Raw genomic sequence first — 26,322 nt, 5'->3', positions numbered from 1 at the left:
TCTAACAAAATTGTTCGTATTATTTCATACTATCAATGTCAATCGTTAAAAAAATTTAAAATTCGACTCATTTACAATTCATGGGATATATACACCCAAAAAATGTCTCATTTATTCATTCGAAGAATAGACTAACCATTCACACTGACCACAAAATTTTGATCGAAAGCGTTAGAAAAAAAAAAGATTTTTTAAATTTGGTAAATTTTTGGTAAAAATTTTCTTAAAATTTTGGTAGATTATTTATGGTACGAGTGGCAACTGTGCCATACTCTCGTTTTTTTTTCCTATAGCTATTTAAAAAAATCGCCCTTTCGTTTTATTATCACAATATGAGAACAAATGTAATTTGTTAGTGGAAAGTTTATAATTATTTTATGGTACCTATACCCGAATAATAAAAAGGACTTGTTTCAACATTGTTTTTATTTCACTCCTATTTTGTGTTTTATAAAATATATTATTAAACTCCAGAATTAAAGCAAACATTAATATGCATATAGAAGTGTTTGGAAATTATAATAAGGCATTACTGTGGTTAATAATAATTTTTCGATTTGTGATAATTATTTGCCCTGCTTGACGACACTCAAATACTATGTGGCAATTTAATCAAACGCATTAATGTTTATATAAACAGTTATTTTTTTAAGTACCGGAAATGTATATCCCTTAACAATGAAATATCTTATGCTGAAAGCTATTTCCTAAACTATAAATATGTACATCGTATATTTTTGTTTGTTTTCCATTCACAAATATTAATCTAGCCAATAGGGCACCCAATTCATTTGTTTTTTTTTTTTTTATTTTTATTATCCCTTTATAGCATCTTCACTAAGAGTATATTAAATATGTATGTATGTGGTTTCATTTCCGGCTTATTTGCAAATACTTCCTACACATGTATTGTTAGTAAAACATATACATACATACATACACTCTCTCCTTAATATATATCACACAATATACTGTGTAAGTGTCTACAAACATTTCATGTGATTACTATAGAGAACGAGGCAGAGAGAGCGAGAGAGAGAGCTAGAATATAATTGTTAACGGAAAAAACAAAACCCAAAAATAAAAACAATTTTGTGATAATTGAAAACTCAAATTGAACTCATATACACACACATATATAATAGATACGCACATTAGAATCAAATCATAACTTACAGTATCCGTGCAGTATGCAAACTTGAAAAGAAGTTATTTATGTTGTTGTAGTTGTTTGTTCGGTGTGTGGTTTTTATTGTGACATTGAGAGAGATAGATATATATATATATAGAGAGAGCAAGAGATTTTTGTTTTTGTTTCATATATAATTTTACCATATAATTTTTATAGTTGTTGTTATTAAATGTTGTTACATATAGTTAACAGTATTATCATTATTGTTAATGATTATTACACAACCAAGATGAGCAAGAAGAAGAAAAAAAAAGAGATCAAGAAAGATAAAAACAGTTATGGAGACGAAAAAGAGAAAATACAAAAAAAAGAAAACACATATTCCAGTCAAGAGGAATATAACAAAAGACAAAAAAAAACAACAACAACAAATAAAAGAGAATATAAACAAACGACACACAGACACATACATATTGAGGTAGACAGACGAAGAGGGATTTATTTTTAGTAGTAGAACAAATACGAATATGAGCATTAGATATATATGTACAGAAATTTGAATATAACCATGTAAATGGATGATGTCTGGAGCATGAGAATATACGTAAGCGGTTTGTATGTATGTAGTAGATATAGATGTGAGTTAAGTAAGGCTATGCAAGAGTATGTTGGCATGAATGTTGATGACACTGATTTAATTTTAGATGAGAGAAAGTGGAAGAAGAAGCAAAGAGATATAGCCAGGGATGGAAAATAGTAATTTTTTAATACTTTTTCACCCTGGTCACTACCGTAGTACCCCCGCGAATGATTTAGTACCTTTTGAGTAGACATTTTTAATATTTTGAGAAAGTCTTTAACAAACTTATTTGCTAATAGTCTTTTACAAATTTGGCAAAACAGACGACTTTATCGATTTTGTAAAAGCCATAGTCAAAAACATGATTTTATTGAATTTCAAGAATGTTTTGTCGAAAAAAGCATGTGTTTCTATATCACGCTTCTACAGGAACACTTTCTAGATAATTAAGTGTAGCAATCGTGTACTAAAATAATGCGAACCATTAGAGTCACGGTCGAAACTTCAGAGAAAAATAATTTATTTCTTCAGAAATTTTTATCAAAATTTTATTTCCACAAAAAATTTTGCCAAAATTGGTTCTTTTGGAAAACATTGTAAATGTTTTTATTTTTTGTCAACATTTTATTTCTATAGAAAATTTTGCCAAAATTTTAAATCTATAGAAAATTTTGTCAAAATTTTATTTCTATAGAAAATATTGTCAAAATTTCATTTCTATAGAAAAATTTGTCAAATTTGTTATTTTTATAGAATATTTTGTGAAACTTTTATTTCAATAAAAAATTTTGTCAAAATTTTATTTCTACAAAAAATTTTGTCAAAATTTTATTTCTATAAAAAATTTGTCAAAATTTTATTTCTATCAAATAGTTTGTCAAACATTTATAAAAAAGTTTTAACAGTTTTATTTCTATAAAAAATGTTGTCAAAATTTTATTTCTATAAAAATTTTTGTCAAAATTTTATTTCTAAGAAAATTTTTGTCAAAATTTTATTTCTATAAAGAATGTTGTCAAAATTTTATTTCTATATAGAAAATTTTGCCAACATTTGATATCTGTAAAAACCCTACGGGAAATTGGTGCAAATTGCCACTGACTGACCTATCACAGAACTGCCCAGCAAAAAAATTTGGAAGTTCTTCCAAAGGCACAACTTTAAAAGCACTTCCAGAAGATGTACTCCCAATGATGGTCTTTATTTTAACTACACAGGAAGTTCTTTTTATTCAATTTTTTAAAACAGGCGTTTTTTATATTTTTAATGGGAAATTTTAACTTTTTATGTTTCAAATTGGTTAAAAACAGTTTAAGAATTCATAAAAAGGTACAAATTATTTAAATTTTGTCGAAAAAAATGCTAAATCCAATCTGAAAAAATTGTGAATTTTTTAAAATATTTGAGGTTAAACGTTTCAGACAAGCGTTAGAATCCAATAAAAATTATAAAAAATTATAAAAATTATTTATTTGACAAAATATCACAGAATTTTTTAATTTACATCCAAAACATTGAATTCGGATCACATCTAAAGAAGTGATGTAAATTCAATGCACCGGCTGTTGAAATGGAGGACCTCCGTCCTATGACAAGCCCATGTTAAATTCATCGCTTCTGCGTCAGTTTTGCACCACTTCCGGATCCAAAAAGAACATTTTCATTACTTTTTTGGCGACGCTTTTTTTGCTGGGTGGTACCGATGATACAGTTTGTCGCAGTTTTTAAATAGTGATAACCCATCAAAAAAATTGGAAGTTGTTCCACAAACATTTCTTTTAAAGCCCAGCCCAGAATCCCCCATCGAGTTTTTCAACTTCCGATGCAGTCCTTTTGGACAAGTCCACAAACATTTCTTCTAAAGCGCATCGTGGGATCCCCCAATAACTTTTTTCCACTTCTGATGCAGTCCTTTTGGACAAGTGCAAAAACATTTCTTCTAAAGCGCATCTTGGGATCCCCCAATGATTTTTTTCTACTTCCTATGCAGTCATTGTGGACAAGTATTACAAAGAACGCAATCAGGCTATTTTAAATTTTGTACAATTAAATTTTACAAAAAACAAAAAAAAAATAGAAAACTAATAAAAAAACTAAAAAAAAAGAAATTAATAAAAAAAGGTAAAAAAAAAAAAATAAATAAATTCCATCCCCGCTGGGATTTGAACCTGTGCCGTTCGACTTTTTCGCTTCCATGGAAGTTCTTTGGAAAAGGTTTACGAGAATTGTTAATTTTTTGTTGATTTTTAATGGAAAAATATATTTTTACGAAAATATATGCCGAAAATAAAAAATGATGCATGACATAAAAAAAATAATTTTTTAGAAAAATATTTGATAAAAAAAATTGCCGCTAATGAGATTTGAACCAGCGTTTCTTATTTTTTCGTTCATACTAATAAAGAACATCTCGAGAAGCAATTAGAATGTTTTTCCTTGGTGTCGTATTACGATCATATCACAAACATTTGAATTGACCTTTTGACGCTTTATGTTCAATGGCGTTTATGGCTGAGTGTGCTAAGGCGTTCTGTTATGGTGCCAGCAAACCCAGGTTCAATACCTGGTCGGAGCGAAAAAGTTTTTCAAACTGTAAAAATTAGATAATAGGAAAATAATTGTGTCATAAAACATATGGATAAAAATGTGAAACTGGTTGAAAAAAAATTTTTTTCGCTTTTTAAATTTCTTCATTCAAATTAACTTCCAGGGCACAACTTCTAAAGCAATACAAATGATCCAAAAAGGGAGTACTTCCGTCCTATGACAAGTCCATGTAAAATTCATTGGAGATGATCCAAGTTTGCGCTGCTTCCGGAACACAGATTGGGGATCCAAACTACTTTTTTGGAAGCTCTTTTTTTGCTGGGAATTTAATGATTTCCATACTCGCTTAATATAAAAATCTTATTGGATCTACACATTTAGTGAAGTAGAATTACCTAAATAACCTATTGTTCAATATTTTTCAAAAGTTTTTCATTTCTGGTGTGATTCGGATAACCAAATTGAAACAGATTTCTAAGAGTTTGTCCAAGACTGGTTCATGGGGACCTGTCTATGGAGTGCTATTACTAAAATGACCCAGGACGTGTCCTTAGGAACGAGTCCAAGGCGTGTCCTAAAGTGTAAATTTACCCCGTCAATGACAAACCCATGTTAAAGTGACCGGTCCCTTCCATACGTCTTGACCAGAACTGGTCCATGCACACTAGGGACTAGTCCTGTACCAGTCCTGTGTTTGATCCATTTCCGGTAGGGAAATTTTATAACTATAGAAAATTTTGTTAAAATTTTATTTCTATAGAAAGTTTTGTCAAAATTTTATTTCTGTACAGAACATTTTGTCCAAATATTATTTCTACAAAAAATTTTGTCGAAATTTTATTTCTATAGAAAATTTTGTCACAATTTTATTTCTATAGAAAATTTTGTCAACATTTTATTTCTATATAGAAAATTTTGTAAAAAATTTTATTTCTATAGAAACTTTTGTCAAAATGTTATTTCTATAGAAAATTTTGTCAAAATTTTATTTCTATAGAAAAGTTTGTCAAAATTTTATTTCTATAAAAAATGTTGTCAAAATTTTATTTTTATATAGAAAATTTTGTCAAAATTTTATTTTTATAAAAAGTTTTGTCAAATTTTTTTCTATAGAAAATTTTGTCAAAATTTTATTTCTATAGAAAATTTTGTAAAAATTTTATTTCTATAGAAGCTTTTGTCAAAATTTTATTTCTATAGAATATTTTGTCAAAATTTTTTTTCTGTAGGAAAATTTTGTCACAATTGTATTTCTATAGAAATTTTGTCAAAATTTTATTTCTATAGAAAATTTTGTCAAAATTTTATTTCTATAGAAAATTTTGTCAAAATTTTATTTCTATATAGAAAATTTTGTCAAAATTTATTTCTAAAAAATAAATGTCAAAATATTATTTCTATAGAATATTTTGTCAAAATTTTATTTCTATAGAAAATTATGACACAATTTTTTTGCTATATTAAAGTTTGTCAATTTTGTCACAATTGTATTTCTATAGAAATTTTGTCAAAATTTTATTTCTATAGAAAATTTTGTCAAAATTTTATTTCTATATAGAAAATTTTGTCAAAGTTTATTTCTAAAAAATAAATGTCAAAATATTATTTCTATAGAAAATTATGACACAATTTTTTTGCTATATAAAAGTTTGTCAAAATTTTATTTCTATAGACAATTTTGTCAAAATTTTATTTCTATAGAAAATTTGGTCAACATTTTATTTCTATAGAAAATTTTGTCAAAATTTTATTTCTATAGAAAATTTTGTCAAAATTTTATTTCTATATAGAAAATTTTGCCAATATTTTATATCTATAGAAACCCTACGGGAAATTGGTGCAAATTTGCCACTGACTGACCTATCACAGGACTGGTACCGATGATCCAGTTTGTCGCAGTTTTTAAATAGTGATAACTTAATGATTTCCATACTCGCTTAATATAAACATCTTATTGGATCAACACGTTTAGTGAAGTAGAATTACCAGAATAACCTATTGTTCAACATTCTTCAAAAGTTTTTCATTTCTGGTGTGATTCGGATAACCAAATTGAAACAGATTTCTAAGAGATTGTCCGAGACTGATTCATGAGGACCTGTCTATGGAGTGTTTCTACTAAAATGACCCAGGATATGTCCTTAGGAACGAGTCCAAGGCGTTTCCTAAAGTGTAAATTTACCCCGTCAATGACAAACCCATGTTAAAGTGACCGGTCCCTTCCATAAGTCTTGACGAGAACTGGTCCATGCACACTAGGGACTAGTCCTGTACCAGTCCTGTACCAGTCCTGTGTTTGATCCATTTCCCGTGGATATTATGTCAACATTTTATATCTATAGAAAATTTTGTCAAAATTTTATTTCTAAAGAAAATTTTTTTTATTTCTATAAAAAATGGTGTCAACATTTTATTTCTGTATAGAACATGTTGTCAAAATTTTATTTCTACAAAAAAATTTTTTCAAAATTTTATTTCTATAGAAAATTTTGTCAAAATTTTTTTTCTATATAGAAAATTTTGTCAACATTTTTTTTCTATATAGAAAATTTTGTCAAAATTTTATTTCTACAAAAAATTTTGTCGAAATTTTATTTCTACAAAAAATTTTGTCAAAATTTTATTTCTATAGAAAATTTTGTCAAAATTTTATTTCTATAAAAAATTTTTTCAAAAGATTTTTTTATAGAATAATTTGTCAAATTTTTATTTCTATAGAAAATTTTGTTAAAATTTTGTTTAGAAAATTTCGTCAAAATTTTATTTCTATAAAAAATTTGTCAAAATTTTATTTCTACAAAAAAAAATTTTTGTCAAAACTTTATTTCTATAGAAAATTTTGTCAAAATTTTATTTCTATAGACAATTTTGTCAAAATTTTATTTCTGTAGAGAACATTTTGTTAAAATTTTATTTCTGTAGAGAACATTTTGTCAAAATTTTATTTCTACAAAAAATTTTGTCGAAATTTTATTTCTATAGAAAATTTTGTCAAAATTTTATTTCTATAGAAAGTTTTGTAAAAAATTTTATTTCTGTAGAAAATTTTGTCAAAATTTTATTTCTATAAAAAAATTTTTAAAAAAATTTTTTTATAGAATAATTTGTCAAACTTTTATTTCTATAGAAAATTTTGTTAAAATTTTATTTCTATAGAAAATTTCGTCAAAATTTTATTTCTATAAAAAATTTGTCAAAATTTTATTTCTACAAAAAAATTTTGTCAAAACTTTATTTCTATAGAAAATTTTGTCAAAATATTATTTCTATAGAAAATTTTGTCAAAATTTTATTTCTATAGAAACTTTTGTCAAAATTTTATTTCTATAGACAATTTTGTCAAAATTTTATTTCTATAGAAATTTTGTCAAAATTTTATTTCTGTATAGAACATTTTATCAAAATTTTATTTCTACAAACAATTTTGTCGCAATTTTATTTCTATAGAAAATTTTGTCAAAATTTTATTTCTATAGAAAGTTTTGTAAAAAAATGTATTTCTATAGAAAATTTTGTCAAAATTTTATTTCTATAAAAACATTTGTCAAAAGATTTTTTTTATAGAATATTTTGTCAAACTTGTATTTCTATAGAAAATTATGTAAAATTTTTATTTCTATAGAAAATTTTGTCAACATTTTATTTCTATAGAAAATTTTGTCAAAATTTTATTTTTATTTATCTACAGAAAATGTATGAAGAACCATGAAGTACAACTATGGCAACCGTGATAACAATACTACGGTAGTCTTTGTAAGCAGATATAAAACAAAAAATATATATATTTAAAATTGAGGAGTTGACAAACAAAATTTTATTTTCTTCAAAATTCGTTATTATTTTTCTTAAAATTCAGTCTAATGGAACTCGTGACAATAATCTTCCAATGGAATTTGTTTTGAAATTTAGTGAAAAGTATTCTTTCGCTCAAAAAAAAATATTTTTTTGTACTTTCTTAAAAATTGTATTTTCCATCCCTGGATATAACTCGAACACACAAATACACACACACACAGTTTTGCGACACACGCATGAGAACGATTTTACACAGTTTGTATGGAAGGATGATACCCCATGAATTATATGGTTAGGCTATGACATATTTTGGCAATAAAGAAATTTACGTAATTTTTGACGTAAGAAGGGTACATCGGAATGTGTTTGTACGACACGATGGAGCCCACACCAATACTACTACAAAATATACGAAATGTCCTTGTCCAAAATAAATGGTCGCACGACAAGAAATATGCTTTCAAGACAACTTTCTTGAGTATTGGGATCAATCCGTAACCACATTCTCACAGTGACAAGAAATTATTATGAGTTTTGATGTCCCGTGTGGTAATAGTCATGGTTTTTGTTATTTTCTCTACATTTTTTTTTCAAAGACATTGTGAAAGCTTGTTTGCCATTTAGGGTCACAGCTTTTGGGATTTTAAAAATATAAATACTTTCTCAGCTTTTGTGGTGATTCCTTTAGCAATCCATTACGCTTTGTAAAATCCCTTCACATTCGGATGGCTTTCGCTAAACTCAAACAAGTGGTGGGACTATGTCATGGTTTCCTTTTGTGCTGATGATAACAATGTTGCCATATGTGGATAATGTTGACATAACAATGACGTTTTCATAAACTCTTGTCTGTTATTCATTCATAGGAAATGAGAACATGGGAAATTTTAAGAACTCATATCGAGGAAACACAGGATATGTTCATATTTTTATTTGATTTATATGATGGTTATGATATAAAGTTTAAGACCGTAAATATGTTGAGCCATATCATTTGGTTTTATGCCAGTCATTGTGTCTGATATGTTAGTGTCAACAAAATTTTCGCAAACATTCATACAATGATTATATTTAGTAGCACTTTGGCTTTGGGATGATGTTCATTTTTACGAATATTTGGATCATACTCGTAGTTGTAGGCAGAGAGCTGACTAAATAAATGGTGGAACCCAACACAAGAATGAATGAAACTATTTTACTCTGCTAAATTTAAGGGTATTTAAATTATTTAAGAGGTGTTGGAGAAAATACGACATTGTTGTGATTTTTAAACCCTGCGCCACATTGTGTAACAGGGAATTAAATATAAGTTAGTGCATATGTTTGCAACACCCAGAACGAGGCGAGATAGACGAGACGATGGTGCCTTTGGCAATATTGCTCAGGGCTGGCCCCTTAGTCGATCTAGCCATGTCCGTCTGTCTGTGAACACATTTTTGTCATCAAAGTCTACGTCACAATTTTAGTCCTATCGACTTTGGCACAAGTATGTATTTTGGGTCAGAATAGAACCCTATTGATTTTGGAAGAAATCGGTTCAGTTTTAGATATAGCTCCCATATATATCTTTCGCCCGATATCTACTAATATGGCCCCAGAAGCTAGAATTTCAGCCTGATTTACTTTAATTTTTTGCACAAGGAGTGCAATTTATAGTCTCGTAAAGTGTGCCGAATTTTGTTGAAATCGGTTCAGATTTAGATATAGCTCTCATATATATCTTTCGCCCGATATGGACTTATATGGCTCCAGAAGCCGTAGTTTTGCCCGAATTTACTTTAAATTTTGCACAGGGAGTAGAATTAATATTGTGCCTGCGCACACCAAATTTGGTTGAAATCGGTTCAGATTTATATATAGCTCCCATATATCTTTCCCCCAATTTTCACTCATATGACCACAGAGGTCAACGTTGTAATCCGATTTACTTGAAATTATGCACAGTGAGTAGAATTAATATTGTAACTATACATGCCAAATTTGGTTGAAATCGGTTCAGATTTAGATATAGCTGTCATATATATGTTTTTCTTATTTCGGCAAAAATGGTCAATATACCAAAATTTTCCTTGTAAAATCGCCACTGCTAAGTCGAAAACTTGTAAGAATGACTTAAAATTTCCTATATTTCTAAGTTGCCAACATATTTGACGGATTTGATATGGTATCGAAAATATGGATTTACAAAGTGGTGCAGGGTATAATATAGTCGGCTCCGCCCGGCTTTAGACTTTCCTTACTTGTTAAAATTTAATCCTTGTTAGATTTGCTTTTTAACCCTTGTTCATTACTATGCAATTATTTAATTTTAATTTTATTGATTTAAAATAAATTCGGGTTTCCATATTAATAAATTGTACCTCCTTGAACTCCTTCTATATAGACATTTCCATTTAGTCCTTGAACACGCAAACATTTATATACCATCCACCATAGGATGGGGGGTATATTAACTTTGTCATTCCGTTTGTAACACATCGAAATATTGCTCTAAGACCCCATAAGGTATATATGTTCTGGGTCGTGTTGAAATTCTGAGTCGATTTGAGCATGTCCGTCCGTCCGTCCGTCCATCTGTTAAAATCACGATAATTTCCGAACGAAACAAGCTATCGACTTGAAACTTGGCATAGATAGTTGTTATTGATGTAGGTCGGATGGTATCCGGTTGAAATTTGGTATCTGTTGTTAGTATTAATATGGTTTATAGCCACCATGCAAAAATTGGTCCAAATCGGTCCATAATTATATATAGCCCCCATATAAACTGATCCCCTGATTTGACCTACGGAGCCTCTTGGAGGAGCAAATTTCATCCGATCCGCTTGAAATTTGGTATGTGGTGTTAGTATGTGGTCTATAACAACCATGCAAAAATTGGTCCATATCGGTCCATAATTATATATAGCCCCCATATAAACCGATCCCCAGATTTGACCTCCGGAGTCTCTTAGAGGAGCAAAATTCATCCGAGCCAGTTGAAATTTGGTACGTGGTGTCAGTATATGGTCTCTAACAACCAAGCAAAAATTGGTCCATATAGGTCCATAATTATATAACATAAACCAATCCCCAGATTTGACCTCCGGAGCCTCTTAGAGGAGCAAAATTCATCCGAGCCAGTTGAAATTTGGTACGTGGTGATAGTATATGGTCTCTAACAACCAAGCAAAAATTTTTCCATATAGGTCCATAATTATATATAGCCCACATATAAACCGGTCCTCCGATTTGGCTTGCGGAGCCTCTAAGAGAAACAAATTTCATCCTATCCGGTTGAAATTTGGCACATGGTGTAAGTATATGGTCTCTAACAAGTATGCAAAAATTGGTCTACGTTGGTCCATAATTGTATATAGCCCCCATATAAACCGATCCCCAGATTTGACCTCCGGAGCCTCTTGGAGGAGCAAAATTCATCCGAGCCAGTTGAAATTTGGTACGTGGTGTCAGTATATGGTCTCTAACAACCAAGCAAAAATTGGTCCATATAGGTCCATAATTTTATATATCCCCCATATAAACCGATCCCCAGATTTGACCTCCGGAGCCTCTTGGAGGAGCAAAATTCATCCGATCCGGTTGCACAGGGAGTAGAATTAGCATTGTAGCTATGCGTGCCAAATTTGGTTGAAATCGGTTCAGATTTAGATATAGCTCCCATATATATGTTTTTCTGATTTCGGCAAAAATGGTCAAAATACCAAAGCGTTCCTTGAAAAATCGCGACTGCTTAGTCGAAAAGTTGTAAAAATGACTCTAACTTTCCTAAACTTCTAATAAATATATATCGAGCGATAAATCATAAATAAACTTTTGCGAAGTTTCCTTATTTTTATACCCTGCGCCACACTGTGGAACAGGGTACATATGTTTGTAACACCCAGAAGGAGACGAGATAGACACATGGAGTCTTTGGCAATAATGCTCAGGGTGGGTCCGTGAGTCGATATAAAGGTAATACGGTCAAAATTTGGTCAAGGAAAAACGCGTGTAAATCGGTGAAATCGTTTATTTAAAAAATCAAATTAAATTTATTTTTCAAGTTCAATTAGTATAAAATTCAGGAAAAATATTCAGTTAGGCTTTCGCTTTTCCAAATCCGAATTGGCGGGCCTCACGCTTGACACCTGCCATCAGATTTTGTACAGCCACCTTGCCCACCTTCTTCGCCGCAGAAAGCCAGTTTGCCTTGAACTGCTGCTCGTCCTTAGCAGTTTTTTTGGTCTTATTTAGGTTCCGCTTGACAATAGCCCAGTATTTCTCAATTGGGCGGAGCTCTGGCGTGTTGGGAGGGGAACCACCTGCACGTTGTTGGCGGCGTACCACTCCATGGCCTTTTTACCGTAATGGCAAGATGCCAAATCCGGCCAAAACAGTACGGAACAACCGTGTTTCTTCAGGAAAGGCAGCAGACGTTTATTCAAACACTCTTTCACGTAAATTTCTTGGTTGACAGTCCCGGAAGCTATGAAAATGCTGCTTTTCAAGCCACAGGTACAGATGGCTTGTCAAACCAGATATTTCTTTGCGAACTTTGACAGTTTTATGAGCTTGAAAATATCTGCTACCTTTCCCCTTCCTTTTGCCGTATAAAACTCCTGTCCCGGAAGCTGCTTGTAGTCGGCTTTGACGTAGGTTTCGTCATCCATTACCACGCAGTCAAACTTCGTCAGCATTGTCGTGTACAGCCTCCGGGATCGCGCTTTGGCCGTCGTATTTGGTTTATCATCGCGATTTGGAGTCACTACCTTCTTGTAAGTCGATAGTCCGGCTCGTTTTTTGGCTCGATGCACGGTTGTAGACGATACACCCAGCTTATTTGCCGCATCTCGGAGAGAGAGGTTAGGGTTTCGCTTGAAACTACCGGCAACTCTCTTCGTTGTCTCAGCGGCTTCCGGTTTTCGATTTCCCCCCGATACAGACTTCCTGGCTATCGACAAACGTTCCCCAAACACTTTAATTACATTTGTAACGCTTGATTTGGCAACATTTAGCGATTTTGCCAGCTTTGCGTGCGAGTAGCTCGGATTTTCACGATGCGCGAGCAAAATTTTGATACGCTGCTCTTCTTGCTTGGACGGCATTTTGACAACTGAAGAGTGAATTCCAAAATCAAAATAGGAGCAACATTCTACACACACACACACACCTTTAAAATGAGGGGTGTTCAGGTTTTTTAAATGAAAAATTGAAAGAAATACGTCAAGTTTATATTGACCAAATTTTGACCGTATCACCCTTTAACCATGTCCGTCTGTCCGTCCGTCCGTCTGTCTGTGAACACATTTTTGTGATCAATGTCTAGGTCGCAATTTAAGTCCAATCGCCTTCAAATTTGGCACATGTTCCTAATTTGGGTCAGAATAGAAGCCTATTGATTTTGGAAGAAATCGGTTCAGATTTAGATATAGCTCCCATATATATCTTTCGCCCGATATGGACTTATATGGCCGAATTTGGTTGAAATTTTGCACTAGGAGTACAATTAGGAGTATAGTTAAGTGTGCCAAATTTGGTTGAAATCGATTCAGATTTAGATATACCTGTCATATATATCTTTCGCCCGATATGGACTAATATGGTCCTAGATGCCAGAGTTTTGGCCCAATTTGTTTGAAATTTTGCACTAGGAGTAAAATTAGTAGTGCAGTTAAGTGTGCAAAATTTGATTGAAATCGGTTGAGATTTAGATATAGCTCCCATATATATATCTTTCGCCCGATATGGACTAATATGGTTCTAATAGCCAGAGTTTTGGCCCAATTTGGTTGAAATTTTGCACAGGGAGTAGATTTAGCATTGTAGCGTGCCAAATTTGATTGAAATCGGTTTAGATTTATATATAGCTTTCGCCCGATTTACGCTCATATGACCACAGAGGCCAATTTTTTACTCCGATTTAGTTGAAATTTTGCACAGGGAGTAGAATTAGCATTGTAGCTATGCGTGCCAAATTTGGTTGAAATCGGTTTTTTACTAACATTGTGTTCCACCCTAGTGCATTAAGCGACTTAAATTTTGAGTCTATAGATTTTGTAGAAGTCTATCACATTCCGTCCAGATCGAGTGATATTTAAATATATGTATTTGGTACACACCTTTATATATAGCCCTCAACACATTTAACGGATGTGATATGGTATCGAAAATTTAGATCTACAAAGTGGTGCAGGGTACAATATAGTCTGCCCCGCCCGACTTTAGACTTTCCTTACTTGTTTCTATAGAAAATTTTGTCAAAATTTTATTTCTATAGAAAATTTTGTAAAAATTTTATTTCTATAGAAAATTATGTCAACATTTTAGTTCTATAGAAAATTTTGTCGAACTGAATTATATACGTATTTAATCGGCCTTTTTTTTTTGTTTAATATATCCCCCGTATGGACCAACTTACAATTTAGAAGACGATGTTAAGGATTTTTTAAGATACCTTGCCATCGGCAAGTGTTAACGCAACCCAAGTAATTCGATTGTGGATGACAGTCTTTTGTAGAAGTTTCTACGCAATCCATGGTGGAGGGTACATAAGATTCGGCCTGACCGAACTTACGGCCGTAGATACTTGTTTTTCTGATTCAATCATAAAGTTAATTGATCCAATTAAGATTTTATATGAAATGTCTTCAATCACAGAAATAATAGCATCAATTAAAAATGAATTATTCCAATTAAAAAATTAATTGATTCTATTAACTTTTGTAACTAATTTCAATAAAAAATTTTTTTGAATCAATTAAATTTTTAATTGACTATTTTTTAAAACTCAATTAAGACTTTAATTGGAAAAAAATTAGTGAAATTGCTAAAAAAAGAACGATAATTTAAAATTTCGTTAGCTTTATTGAATTTAATTTTTTCTACTCCGTCAGGCTTTTGATTGTAAGCATATAACCCACAAAATTTGTAATAAAACAATCAAAAATAGCATGTTTATCAATTATTTCAAAAGTACGTGGTTTGCATGTGTCGTTTTCATGCTCAAATACAATTTAAATACATATTCGCAATAATGTACCATGTACAAAGTGGGAGTATAATTGTTATGGTACAATGTGGCGTATGAGTATTATTGGCACAAATACAACAATCATACGCACTAGAGCACAATCAAACTGTATCAACCATTAATACGAAGAAAGTGAAAGAGAGAGAGAGGAGAGAAATAATCGAACGCATAGGTCAAGAAAGGGAAACAGTTATGAAAACCTATCCAATTGTGAATTGATGTAAAAAATGTCTTTTCTCAAATTTATCTAAATACATTTTGTGATAAAAACATATATGTTCGTTTTTTTGTTATTCTAACCGAGAATAAAATTCATTTCAAACAGGCCATTGGGCCCAGACACAAACAAGCACTTCATCTCAGAGTGCTGAAATCTCATTTTTTTGTAATATATATGCGTGTGTGTGTGAAACATTTTATATTTATGTATTCGGTACACTATTATACTATATTACGAAATTTATGTAGGAAACGACATTAGAATAAATCTTTTGATTTTTTTTGTTCTTTTTCTGCTTGAATAAATTTGGAATGAAAAATAGTTTCAAATAAAAATGCTAAACGTGCTTTACCGTTGTGGTTAACGTATATTACGTGATAGTAGAACTTGATGAGAAAGACGCATAAGTTCATAAAGAACGGAGCTAGTGGGTTTTCATTAATCTCGAATGGAGGTGGCGCAAATTTTAATTAAATGAAATGTTTTAAAGAATTAAATATGCAATTTAAGTTAATGGAAACAGTTCAATAGAAACTAAAGCAATTTTAAGGGAGTTTGTATTAGGCTATGAAATATTAAAGTAATATAAATTAAAGTAAAAAAAAAAATAATAATATAATTTAGGTGAGGCTTCGTCCCCTAGGACGAAGATTTCATTTTTCAAAAATTTCAAATAAACAGACAATATTATACCCTGCACCACTTTGTAGATTTACATTTTCGATAGCATATTAAATCTGTCCAATGTCTTGGGTGCTATATATAAAAGTTTTTGTTCCCATATACATATTTTTAATTCTGACCCGATCTGGACAAAATTTGTTAGATTTCTACAAAATTTTGTAGACTTTAAATTTAAGTCGGCTAATACCCTAGGGTGGAACACAATGTTAGTAAAAAAAAAAACATTTAAATCTGCATTTATGATTTATCGGTCGATATATATGTATTACAAATATAGGCAATTTGGAGTAATTTTTACAAGTTTTCGACTTAGCAGTGGCGATTTTATAAGGTAAATGTGGGCATTTTGCCAATTTTTGTCCAAACCATGAAAACATATATATGGAAGCTACACCGAAATCTGAACCGATTTCAACCAAATTTGACATGCATAGTTACTATGATAATTCTACTCCCTGTGCAAAGTTTCACGTAGGTTAGGTTAGGTGGCAGCCCGATGTATCAGACTCACTTAGACTATTCAGTCCATTGTGATACCACATTGGTGAACTTCTCTCTTATTACTGAGCGCTGCCCGATTCCATGTTAAGCTCAATGACAATTCACGTAAATCGGATTACAACTTTAACCTCTGTGGTCCTATGACGGAAAATCGTGGCAATGATATATATCTGAGAGTTATCTAAATCTGAAACGATTTCAACCAAACTTGGCATGCGTATCCAGAACCTTAATTTTGCACCCTGTGCAAGTTTCAAGTAAATCGGGGTAAAACTTTGGTTTCTGTGGGTATATGAGTCTAAATCGATCGAAAGATATATATGGGAGCTGTATCGAAATCTGAACCAATTTAACCACTTTTAGCAAGCGTTAATGTTAGAATGTTAATTCTACTCCCTCTGCAAAATGTCACGTAGATCATACAGTACAACTTTGGTCACTGTGGTCAAATTAGCGCAAATCGGGCGAAAGATATATATGGGTGCTATATCGAAATCTGAAACGATTTCAATCAAATTTGGCATACTTAAATATAGTACTAATTGTTCTCCATGTGCAAAATTTCAAAATTCAAATTAGGGTAAAACTCTGGTTTCTGGAGCCATATAAGTCAATATCGGGCAAAATATGTATGTGGGATCTAAATATGAACCGATTCCTTCCAAAAACACTACGGTTCTATTCTGACCCAAAACAGAAACTTGTGACAAATTTGAAGTCGATTGGGCTAAAACTGCGACCAGACTTTAAACACAAAGATGTGTTCACAGACAGACAAACGTACGGACGGACGGACATGGTTACATCGACTCAGGGAGCCACCCTGAGCATTATTGCCAAAGACACCATGTGTATATCTCGTCCTTCTGGGTGTTGCAAACATATACACTAACTTATGGGAGCCACCGTGGTGCAATGGTTAGCATGCCCGCTTTGCATACACAAGATCGTGGGTTCGTTTCCTGCTTCGACCGAACACCAAAAAGTTTTTCAGCGGTGGATTATCCCTGGTGACATTTCTGAGGGTTTCAAAGCTTCTCTAAGTGGTTTCATTGTAATGTGGAACGCCATTCGGACCCGGCTATAAAAAGGAGGTCCCTTGTCATTGAGCTTAACATGGAATCGGGCAGCACTCAGTGATAAGAGAGAAGTTCACCAATGCGGTGAATAGTCTAAGTGAGTCTGATACATCGGGATGCCACCTAACCTAACCTAACCTAACCTAACCTAACCTAACCTAACCTAACCTAACCTAACCTAACCTAACCTAACCTAACCTAACCTAACCTAACCTAACCTAACCTATAATACCCTGTTCCACAGTGTGGCGTAGGGTATAAAAATGTTGACGCACAGACAAAAATATCACCAAAAGTTTTCAAATTAAAATTTCAAAACAATTCAATTAAATATTTAATTGATTTTATTAAAATGTTTTTAATTAACATAAAACAAAAAAACAATCAAAACAATTCACTGGAACACCTATCGAATTTCAATGAGGAGAGATGAAAAATTACGTCTTTAGGTGACGAAAGAAGTCAATGGGTGAATATTTTTTATATCATACTCACAGATCACTTAAAATTTTTATTTCGATTATTGAATAACTTTTAAAAACATTACGTTCCTAGAGTCAAGAGAAACCCGTATTTGGGAACTTCGACTTTGGTCTACATAAACTGAATTTTCTGAAGCAGAAATAACGCGATTAAATCTTTACATTTTGATTTTCCAATTTCAAGAGAATCTTCTTCATCTAACTCCATTTAGACGACCAAATACTGATATCATTCGGACAATGATAATATACGGAATTATACGAAATATTTAATTTATATTTAAGAAATTCACAAAGAAGGAAACAAATTTTCCAACACTGTAAAAATCACCAAACACTGCGAAAACCACCAAACACTGTAAAAACCACCCAGCAAACAATTTTCCAATTTTTGGAAATACCAGACTAACTTCAGCGCTTTCCCAAGCGATATAAATTAAGTTCTGGTTTATTTTTCGGCAATATCGTAAGCGAGAGCCTAGATTTTTTCGAATGCAGGCAGTATATCAGCATTATGTTACAACAAATTTTAGAGTTTCGCTTACACTAACCAAAACAGGGCTAAAGTTATATTGCTTCGGTAAACAATGGAATTCTTCTATTGCTTCCAATTTTTCGCTGGGAAGTTTTTTCTGTATTAAATGTGCGAGATTGTCTATGTTACCCTATCTATTCAAGGGGCATGATAAACATTGTCATCGTAAAATTAAACACATCAAAGTGAACGTAAATACTCTTCTTTGTGCTTAAGTTTAATCATACAAACCAATTGCTAGTATATACAACTATTACCACAAAATTATTTCACCAACCTTGCTTGAAATTGGCGAAACACAATAGATAATGACACAGACAAAAGTCCTTGATAAAGGGATAACACAGCTTTCCATGTATTATCTTTTTAAAATTAAGTTGTTTGCCCAACTATTGTTCATATCCGGTGATTGGATAGAGTATCATGTAATCGGTCTTGACCGATTTTATTTTTTGTTTTCAATTACATTTTAATTTGCCATTTCTTTCGATTCGCTTATGGTATTGTTGCTTTCAGATTCTTGCCAGTTGCGTTTTTTGATTGTACTCCTTTGAATTTTGGTCAAGGCTGGATTGCATGTGAAAACTGGTTGGTTACATTTAGAATCATTTAGATATTAACACACACACACTGACACACATAAGATTGCAGTCATTGATGGGATGAGACATGGTGACGACCAGTTTGGTGTGAAGAGATAATGTAATGAGATTTTGTTTTTACCATGCACCCGCTCTCACTTTTATACAGAAAGAATGGGGATTTCTTATTAAGGCTATGGTGATAGTCAGACGTACAAAGTCCATCAAGCAAACACTCATAGTCTGATAGTCATGTGATATGCATGTGAGTTGAGTTTGAAAGGGAGATTTTAAGGAGAATACACACACACTCTGATTTATAGAGAGACTGAGTAGTGGTTCTTATATTAGTGGATAGGGTGATGGAGGTGAGAGCGAATATAATGAAGTTGCATTGATGTAGACAACAGATAATTTGTTTTGATGTTGTTTTTTGTGTGGATTATCGATGCGAGGGGGTGGTGGCGAAATTGCAATATTTTCATTTTGAATGCGGCGCACAAAGCTATAGACATGTAGTGGGGGGTGGTGGTTAGGGTGGTACGATGGTCATGAAAAATAGTTATGATATTTACCCATGTTCCACCTGAAGAATTGCTGCAACAGCTAAGCTATTCCAAGCTGAGCTTTGTGATGTTCTACACCACTGTATTAGTATATGTGTTTAATCGTCCTCTGTGATGTTGTTGTCGTTGTGATTGTTGTTTAGGAGAAGAAGAAGACAAGTTTGGTAGATTTCGCTGCCTCTTTACATTTTGTGTTGAGATTACTAATAAATGCACTGTGGTTTATTACAATATTTGTTATTGTTGTAAATTGTATGTTTGCCATATCATTTGAGGTTGAGTGGAAATAGGTTCAGAGAAAGTTCAAAAGAGAATAGAGAAAAAGTCTGTTAAACAGTGTTTTGTTTTTGTTGTTATTTTTTTGTCTTGCTTTTGTTTGATTAAAGTGTATTTGCGTGTATGTATGTGTGAATATAGTGAATGCACTACTTTAAATATTTTTTCTGTATATATGGGACATTCCACTCTATAAGAAATTAAATAAAAAATTAAAAATTAATTGTGGTTTTATAAGACCTGTTTCCCTATATATGAAATCTTTCTTTTGGTTTTCTATTCTTTGTATTGATTTCGAGCCACTGCGTTTCGTTCCAATGGGTTTTATTGATCGAAAAACTCAGTTATTTTTTTAGTTGAGGCCAACAATTATATATTTTTTTATAATTATTTTTTCTTTAGATGGAATAATCTTCTTGTAATTTTTTAGGATTTTAAGCTTTGTTACCAATTGTCCGATGACAAGCATAGTTGGATTTTTCTTTACAGTTTAGTCAGAATTTAATGAACCAGTGAATAGTATGAAACTAGTTATTTCTGAATAAAATGTGCAATCTTTAATGGGAAATATGTTTTTCATTTAATAAAAACCATAATTGGCATAATTAATATTTTAAATAAAAATGTAAAATTTTCTATAATTTTAATAATTTACTTTATTTATTTAGTTATGTGACATTATATCAATTTGTTAAAATTTTAATGCTTTGTTTTGAATTGTTCGTTTAAAATTATAGTTAGAGTTTTCTTTAGATTGTAGTCAAAATTTAATGAGCCAATAAATAGTATGAAATTAAATATATTCGAACAAAATTTTCAACATATTTTTAATTGGCAATATTTTTCATTTAATAAAACCTATAAATGGCATAATTAGTATTTTAATTAAAAATGTAAAAATTTTCAATCATTTTCATAACTGACATTATATTTATTAGTTAAATTTTAAATTTTAAATTTTACTTCAATAAGTTTTAAATTTCAATCAATATTTTTGTTGGAAATATTTTTGCTGTGTAACTAATAATAATTTAGATTTCATCAGGAAGTTTAATTTATTAAAGTTACTGAAGTTTTTATGTAATGTGATACCATTTCTCAATTTCAATCTAAATTAAGTTGACATTAATTTTATTTCCATTAATCGTCATAGAAAGTCACTCTTAAATTGTCAGTTCTTGCTAGTAACACGGATTATATACTATTGAAAATTTTCTTTGCATATATTTAGGGGCTACATGCACGATTGCCACAGTTGGTAGAATTCTATCAAAACACAATATTCCTCTCCAATTAATTTTGGCAATGTTTTCTATGGAAATACAATTTTGACAAAGTTTTCAATGGAAATAAAATTTTTAAAAAATTTTCTATAGAAATAAAATTTTGACAAAATTTTCTATAGAAATGAAATTTTAATAAAATTTTCTATAGAAATAAAATTTTGACAAAATTTTTCTATATAAATAAGATTTTGAAAAAGTTTTCTATAGAAATAAAATTTTGTCAAAATTGTCAATAGAAATAAAATTTTGACAAAATTTTCAATAGAAATACAATTTTGTCAAAAATTTTCCATAGAAATAAGATTTTGAAAAAGTTTTCTATAGAAATAAAGTTTTGAAAAAATGTTCTATAGAAATGAAAATTTGATAAAATTTTCTATAGAAATAAAATTTTGACAAAAATTTTCTATAGAAATAAGATTTTGAAAAAGTTTTCTATCGAAATAAAATTTTGAAAAAAAATTCTAGAGAAATAAAGCTTTGAAAAATTTTCCATAGAAATAAAATTTTGGCAAAATTTTCAATAGAAATAAAATTTTCTATAGAAATAAAATTTTTAAAAAATTTTCTAGTGAAATAAAACTTTGAAAAAATTTTCAATAGAAATAAAATTTTGAAAAAATTTTCTATAGAAATGAAATTTTGATAAAATTTTCTATAGAAATAAAATTTTGACAAACATTTTCTATAGAAATAAGATTTTAAAAAAGTTTTCTATAGAAATAAAGTTTTGAAAAAGTTTTCTATAGAAATGAAATTTTGATAAATTTTTCTATAGAAATAAAATTTTGACAAAAATATTCTATATGAAATAAAATTTTCTATATGAAATAAAGTTTTCTATAGAAATAATATTTGAAAAAAAAAATTCTAGATAAATAAAACTTTGAAAAAATTTTCAATAGAAATAAAATTTTGACAAAATTTTCTATAGAAATGAAATTTTGATAAAATTTTCTATAGAAATAAAATTTTGACAAAAATTTTCTATAGAAATAAAATTTTGACAAAATTTTCAATAGAAATAAAATTTTAATAAAATCTTCTATAGAAATAAAATTTTGTCAAAAATTTTCTATAGAAATAAAATTTTGTCAACAATTTTCTATAGAAATAAAATTTTGAAAAAGTTTTCTATAGAAATAAAATTTTGAAAAAATTTTCTATAGAAATGAAATTTTGATAAAATTTTCTATAGAAATAAAATTTTGACAAACATTTTCTATAGAAATAAGATTTTGAATAAGTTTTCTATAGAAATAAAATTTTGTCAAAAATTTTCAATAGAAATAAAATTTTGTCAACAATGTTCTATAGAAATAAGATTTTGAGAAAGTTTTCTATAGAAATAAAATTTTGAAAAAATTTTCTTTAGAAATAAGATTTTGAAAAAGTTTTTTATAGAAATTAAATTTTGAAAAGATTTTCTAAATATAGAAATAAAAATTTGAAAAATTTTCAATAAAAAATAAAATTTTGAAATTTTCTACAGAAATAAAATTTTTATAAAATTTTATACAGAAATAACATTTTGACAAAATTTTCTATAGAAATAAAATTTTGACAAAAATTTTCTATAGAATTAAGATTTTGAAAAATTTTTCTATTGAAATAAAATTTTGAAAAAAATTTATATAGAAATAAAATTTTGATAACATTTTCAATAGAAATAAAATGTTGACAAAAATTTTCTATAGAAATAAGATTTTGACAAAATTTTCTCTAGAAATAAAATTTTGAAAAGTTTTCTGGAGTAATAAAACTTTGAAAAAATTGTCAATAGAAATAAAATTTTGACAAAATTTTCAATAGAAATAAGATTTTAATAAAATTTTCAATAGAAATAAAATTTTAATAAACTTTTCTATAGAAATAAGATATTGAAAAAGTTTTCTTTAGAAATAAAGTTCTGAAAAAATTTTCAATATAAATAAAATTTTGACAAAATTTTCTAAAGAAATGAAATTTTGATAAAATTTTCTGTAGAAATAAAATTTTGACAAAAATTTTCTATAGAAATAAGATTTTGAAAAAGTTTTCTACAGAAATAAAATTTTGACAAAATTTTCAATAGAAATAAAATTTTAATAAAATTTTTTATGGAAATAAAATTTTGTCAAAAGTTTTCTATAGAAATTAGATTTTGACAAAATATTCAATAGAAATAAAATTTTGAAAAAATTTTCTAGAGAAATAAAACTTTGAAAAAAATTTCAATAGAAATAAAATTTTGACAAACATTTTCTATAGAAATAAGATTTTGAAAAAGTTTTCTATAGAAATAAAATTTTGAAAAAATTTTCTATAGAAATGAAAAAATTTTGATAAAATTTTCCATAGAAATAAAATTTTGACAAAAAATTTCTAGAGAAATAAAACTTTGAAAAAAATTTCAATAGAAATAAAATTTTGACAAACATTTTCTATAGAAATAAGATTTTGAAAAAGTTTTCTGTAGAAATAAAATTTTGAAAAAAAATTCAATAGAAATAAAATTTTGATAAATTTTTCTATAGACATCAAATTTTGACAAAATTTTCTATAGAAATAAAATTGAGGAAAAATAATTATAATAAAAAATAATAATAATTAAAGTTCTATACAAATAAGATTTTAAAAAAGTTTTCTATAGGAATAAAATAGTGACAAAATTTTCTATAGAAATAAATTTTGACAAAATTTTCTATAGAAATACAATTTTGACAAATTTTTTTATGGAAATAAAATTTTGAAAAATTTTTTTATGGAAATAAAATTTTGAAAAATTTTTTTATGGAAATAAAATTTTGTCAAAATTTTCTACAGAAATAAAATTTTGACAAAATTTTCTACAGAAATAAAGTTTTGACAAAATTTTTACAAAAATAAAATTTTGACAAAATTTTTTACAGAAATAAAATTTTGACAAAATTTTCTATAAAAATAACATTTTGACAATTTTTTATGGAAATAAAATTTAGGAAAAATAATAATAAAATCTTCTATAGGAATAAGATTTTGAAAAAGTTTTCTATAGGAATAAAATTTTGAGACAATTTTCTAAAGAAATACAATTAGAGAAAATTTTCAATAGAAATAAAATTTTGGCAAACATTTTCTATAGAAATAAAATTTTGACAAAATTTTCTATAGAAATAAAATATTGGCCTTGTAAATAGATTATTTGTCAAAAAATCTAGCACATCCATAATCTAAACGAGAATAGGTATCAAGCTTTGCAAAAATATGACATCATAAAACTAAATAATTTACAACATTTAAAAAGTATATGCTATACTTGTCCTTGTCCGTTGTTTGTTTCGTTCTTATGGAATGTCCCATATGTATATGACGGTGGTTTTCTATGTATGTTTGGTTTTTATTAGCTTCAAGTGTAAATGCATATTGCATAGTTTACGGAGGCAGCATGATTATATGCCAACAAGAGACTTTATATGCGTTATAAAGGTGCCTGTATTGTGTGATGTGATCTGACGGCGACGACTATGGAGAAATAATTTTACGCTTTATCACAAAAAGATTTTACGGAAATACATACATACATGCATACGCACTCACATATATACCATACACACACATACACAAACTGATTCACTATATTCATGGTTGTATATTTCATTATTTAGAGTGTATGTGTGTGTGTGTTTGAGTATTTGCATTATTTTTGTGCAAGAGTCAACCTTGACCCTTTTTAATGGATCCAATGTGTTGGCTTGGTGCTTTCTTGCATGCTTAGTTAGTGTGTGGATAGACGGTTGCATTGCTTTGATAGTTGTATTTTTTCTTCATTGATTTCGAGGTAGTTGTAGAATATATAAAGAAAATTCTCACTAGAACATACTAAAGTGGGCATACGCACACACACACATACACAAATATGCACTTGCTTAGAGCAACACTTTTAAAACCATCTTGATTCTACAGATACATATAAACATCCACATTATGTAGGTATGTATGTAGTATATTTATATACATATGTTTTAGGGTATTTGTTTTTCCTTGTTTTTTTTATATAACACTAGTTATCACACACAGACAGACAGGCGCTTATATATTTATTATATTAATTAATTATTATAATAAGCTCACTATTTTATAATTAGGTGTTTTAATCCAGCATAGCCCTACAAGGCTAAATCGATTTTTTTCTGCTATAGACAAGCACCCCTTGGGGGGGATTTTCTTTGACTTTAAAAGATTCTAAATGTCATCGTTAAGGGGGTCATTTTCTTGCTTTTTCATATTATACAAAAACGACACAACTTCTGTCATGCACTAGAAACTAAGGACAAAAGAAAAAAAAAACAATTTTCCCGAATTTGTTAATAGGCTCGAAATGGCCTTTGTCACATTACCCAATATTGGGATTTTCACTTTCTTGCAAAAATATCAAGGATGAAATTCACAAATGACTATGTAGGAATGTTGGTGTTTGATTGTTGAGTTGATTACCCTAAATTTGTTAACTGCTTATCGGAGCAAAAGTCGACGACGACTGAAATGAAATCTCAATAACTACTGAAGAAATTTTCTTATCTGCCTGCAAATGACAACTACTTTTCACTGTAGTGACATTTTATGCAATTGCGCACATTGAAGAAGAGAAGAAGGTGGCAACACTTTGCTCTTTGTAACTGTGTACTTACGGCCTTTCTCCACAATTCTGTGTAATAACGTTGCAATGTAATCAAATAAACATTCCTGTTGCCATCGATGTGTTTCACGTTCAATTAGCGATTGTTGTAAGAAACAGGACATCAAACGTATTTCATTTTTCAATAGAATATAAGTATCCTTAAGGTTTTGTATATCAGCGTGATTATATGAAGACGAAATATGTATATACGAGAGACCATAGTGCAATAGTTTAAAATTGTAATTTTTCTTTTTACTCTGACCATGGTTTTTTCGGCCATAAATATCCCACAGCAAAGAGTCCACTAATGATCGCACTGAACTGATGGAAATTTAATGAAAATTATTATTCAATGATTTTATATATGTACATATATTCATTATTTTTCTCTTACCTCATGTTTTGGA

At 29.5% G+C, this 26,322-nt stretch overlaps 1 protein-coding gene across 5 annotated transcripts in view; it reads right to left on the bottom strand.

The window, feature by feature from the left end:
• Positions 1-25,803, bottom strand: part of LOC142242914 (uncharacterized) — a 56,795-nt gene extending 30,992 nt beyond the window's left edge. For all 5 annotated transcript variants that reach the window (XM_075314406.1, XM_075314399.1, XM_075314414.1 and 2 more), the window contains exons 1-3: positions 25,732-25,803; positions 19,724-19,929; positions 1,177-1,197 (exon numbers count right to left, since the gene is read on the bottom strand). In XM_075314406.1, coding sequence (XP_075170521.1) covers positions 1,177-1,197; positions 19,724-19,727 — 25 coding nt within the window. In that variant the 5' untranslated portion in view covers positions 19,728-19,929; positions 25,732-25,803. The remainder of the gene's footprint in view (positions 1-1,176; positions 1,198-19,723; positions 19,930-25,731) is intronic.
• Between the last annotated feature and the right edge of the window lie 519 nt (positions 25,804-26,322).

The sequence above is a fragment of the Haematobia irritans genome, chromosome 1 (genome assembly GCF_050003625.1).
Source record: "Haematobia irritans isolate KBUSLIRL chromosome 1, ASM5000362v1, whole genome shotgun sequence".
Lineage (NCBI taxonomy): Eukaryota > Metazoa > Arthropoda > Insecta > Diptera > Muscidae > Haematobia > Haematobia irritans.
This window is presented reverse-complemented; position numbering and strand designations above follow the sequence as displayed.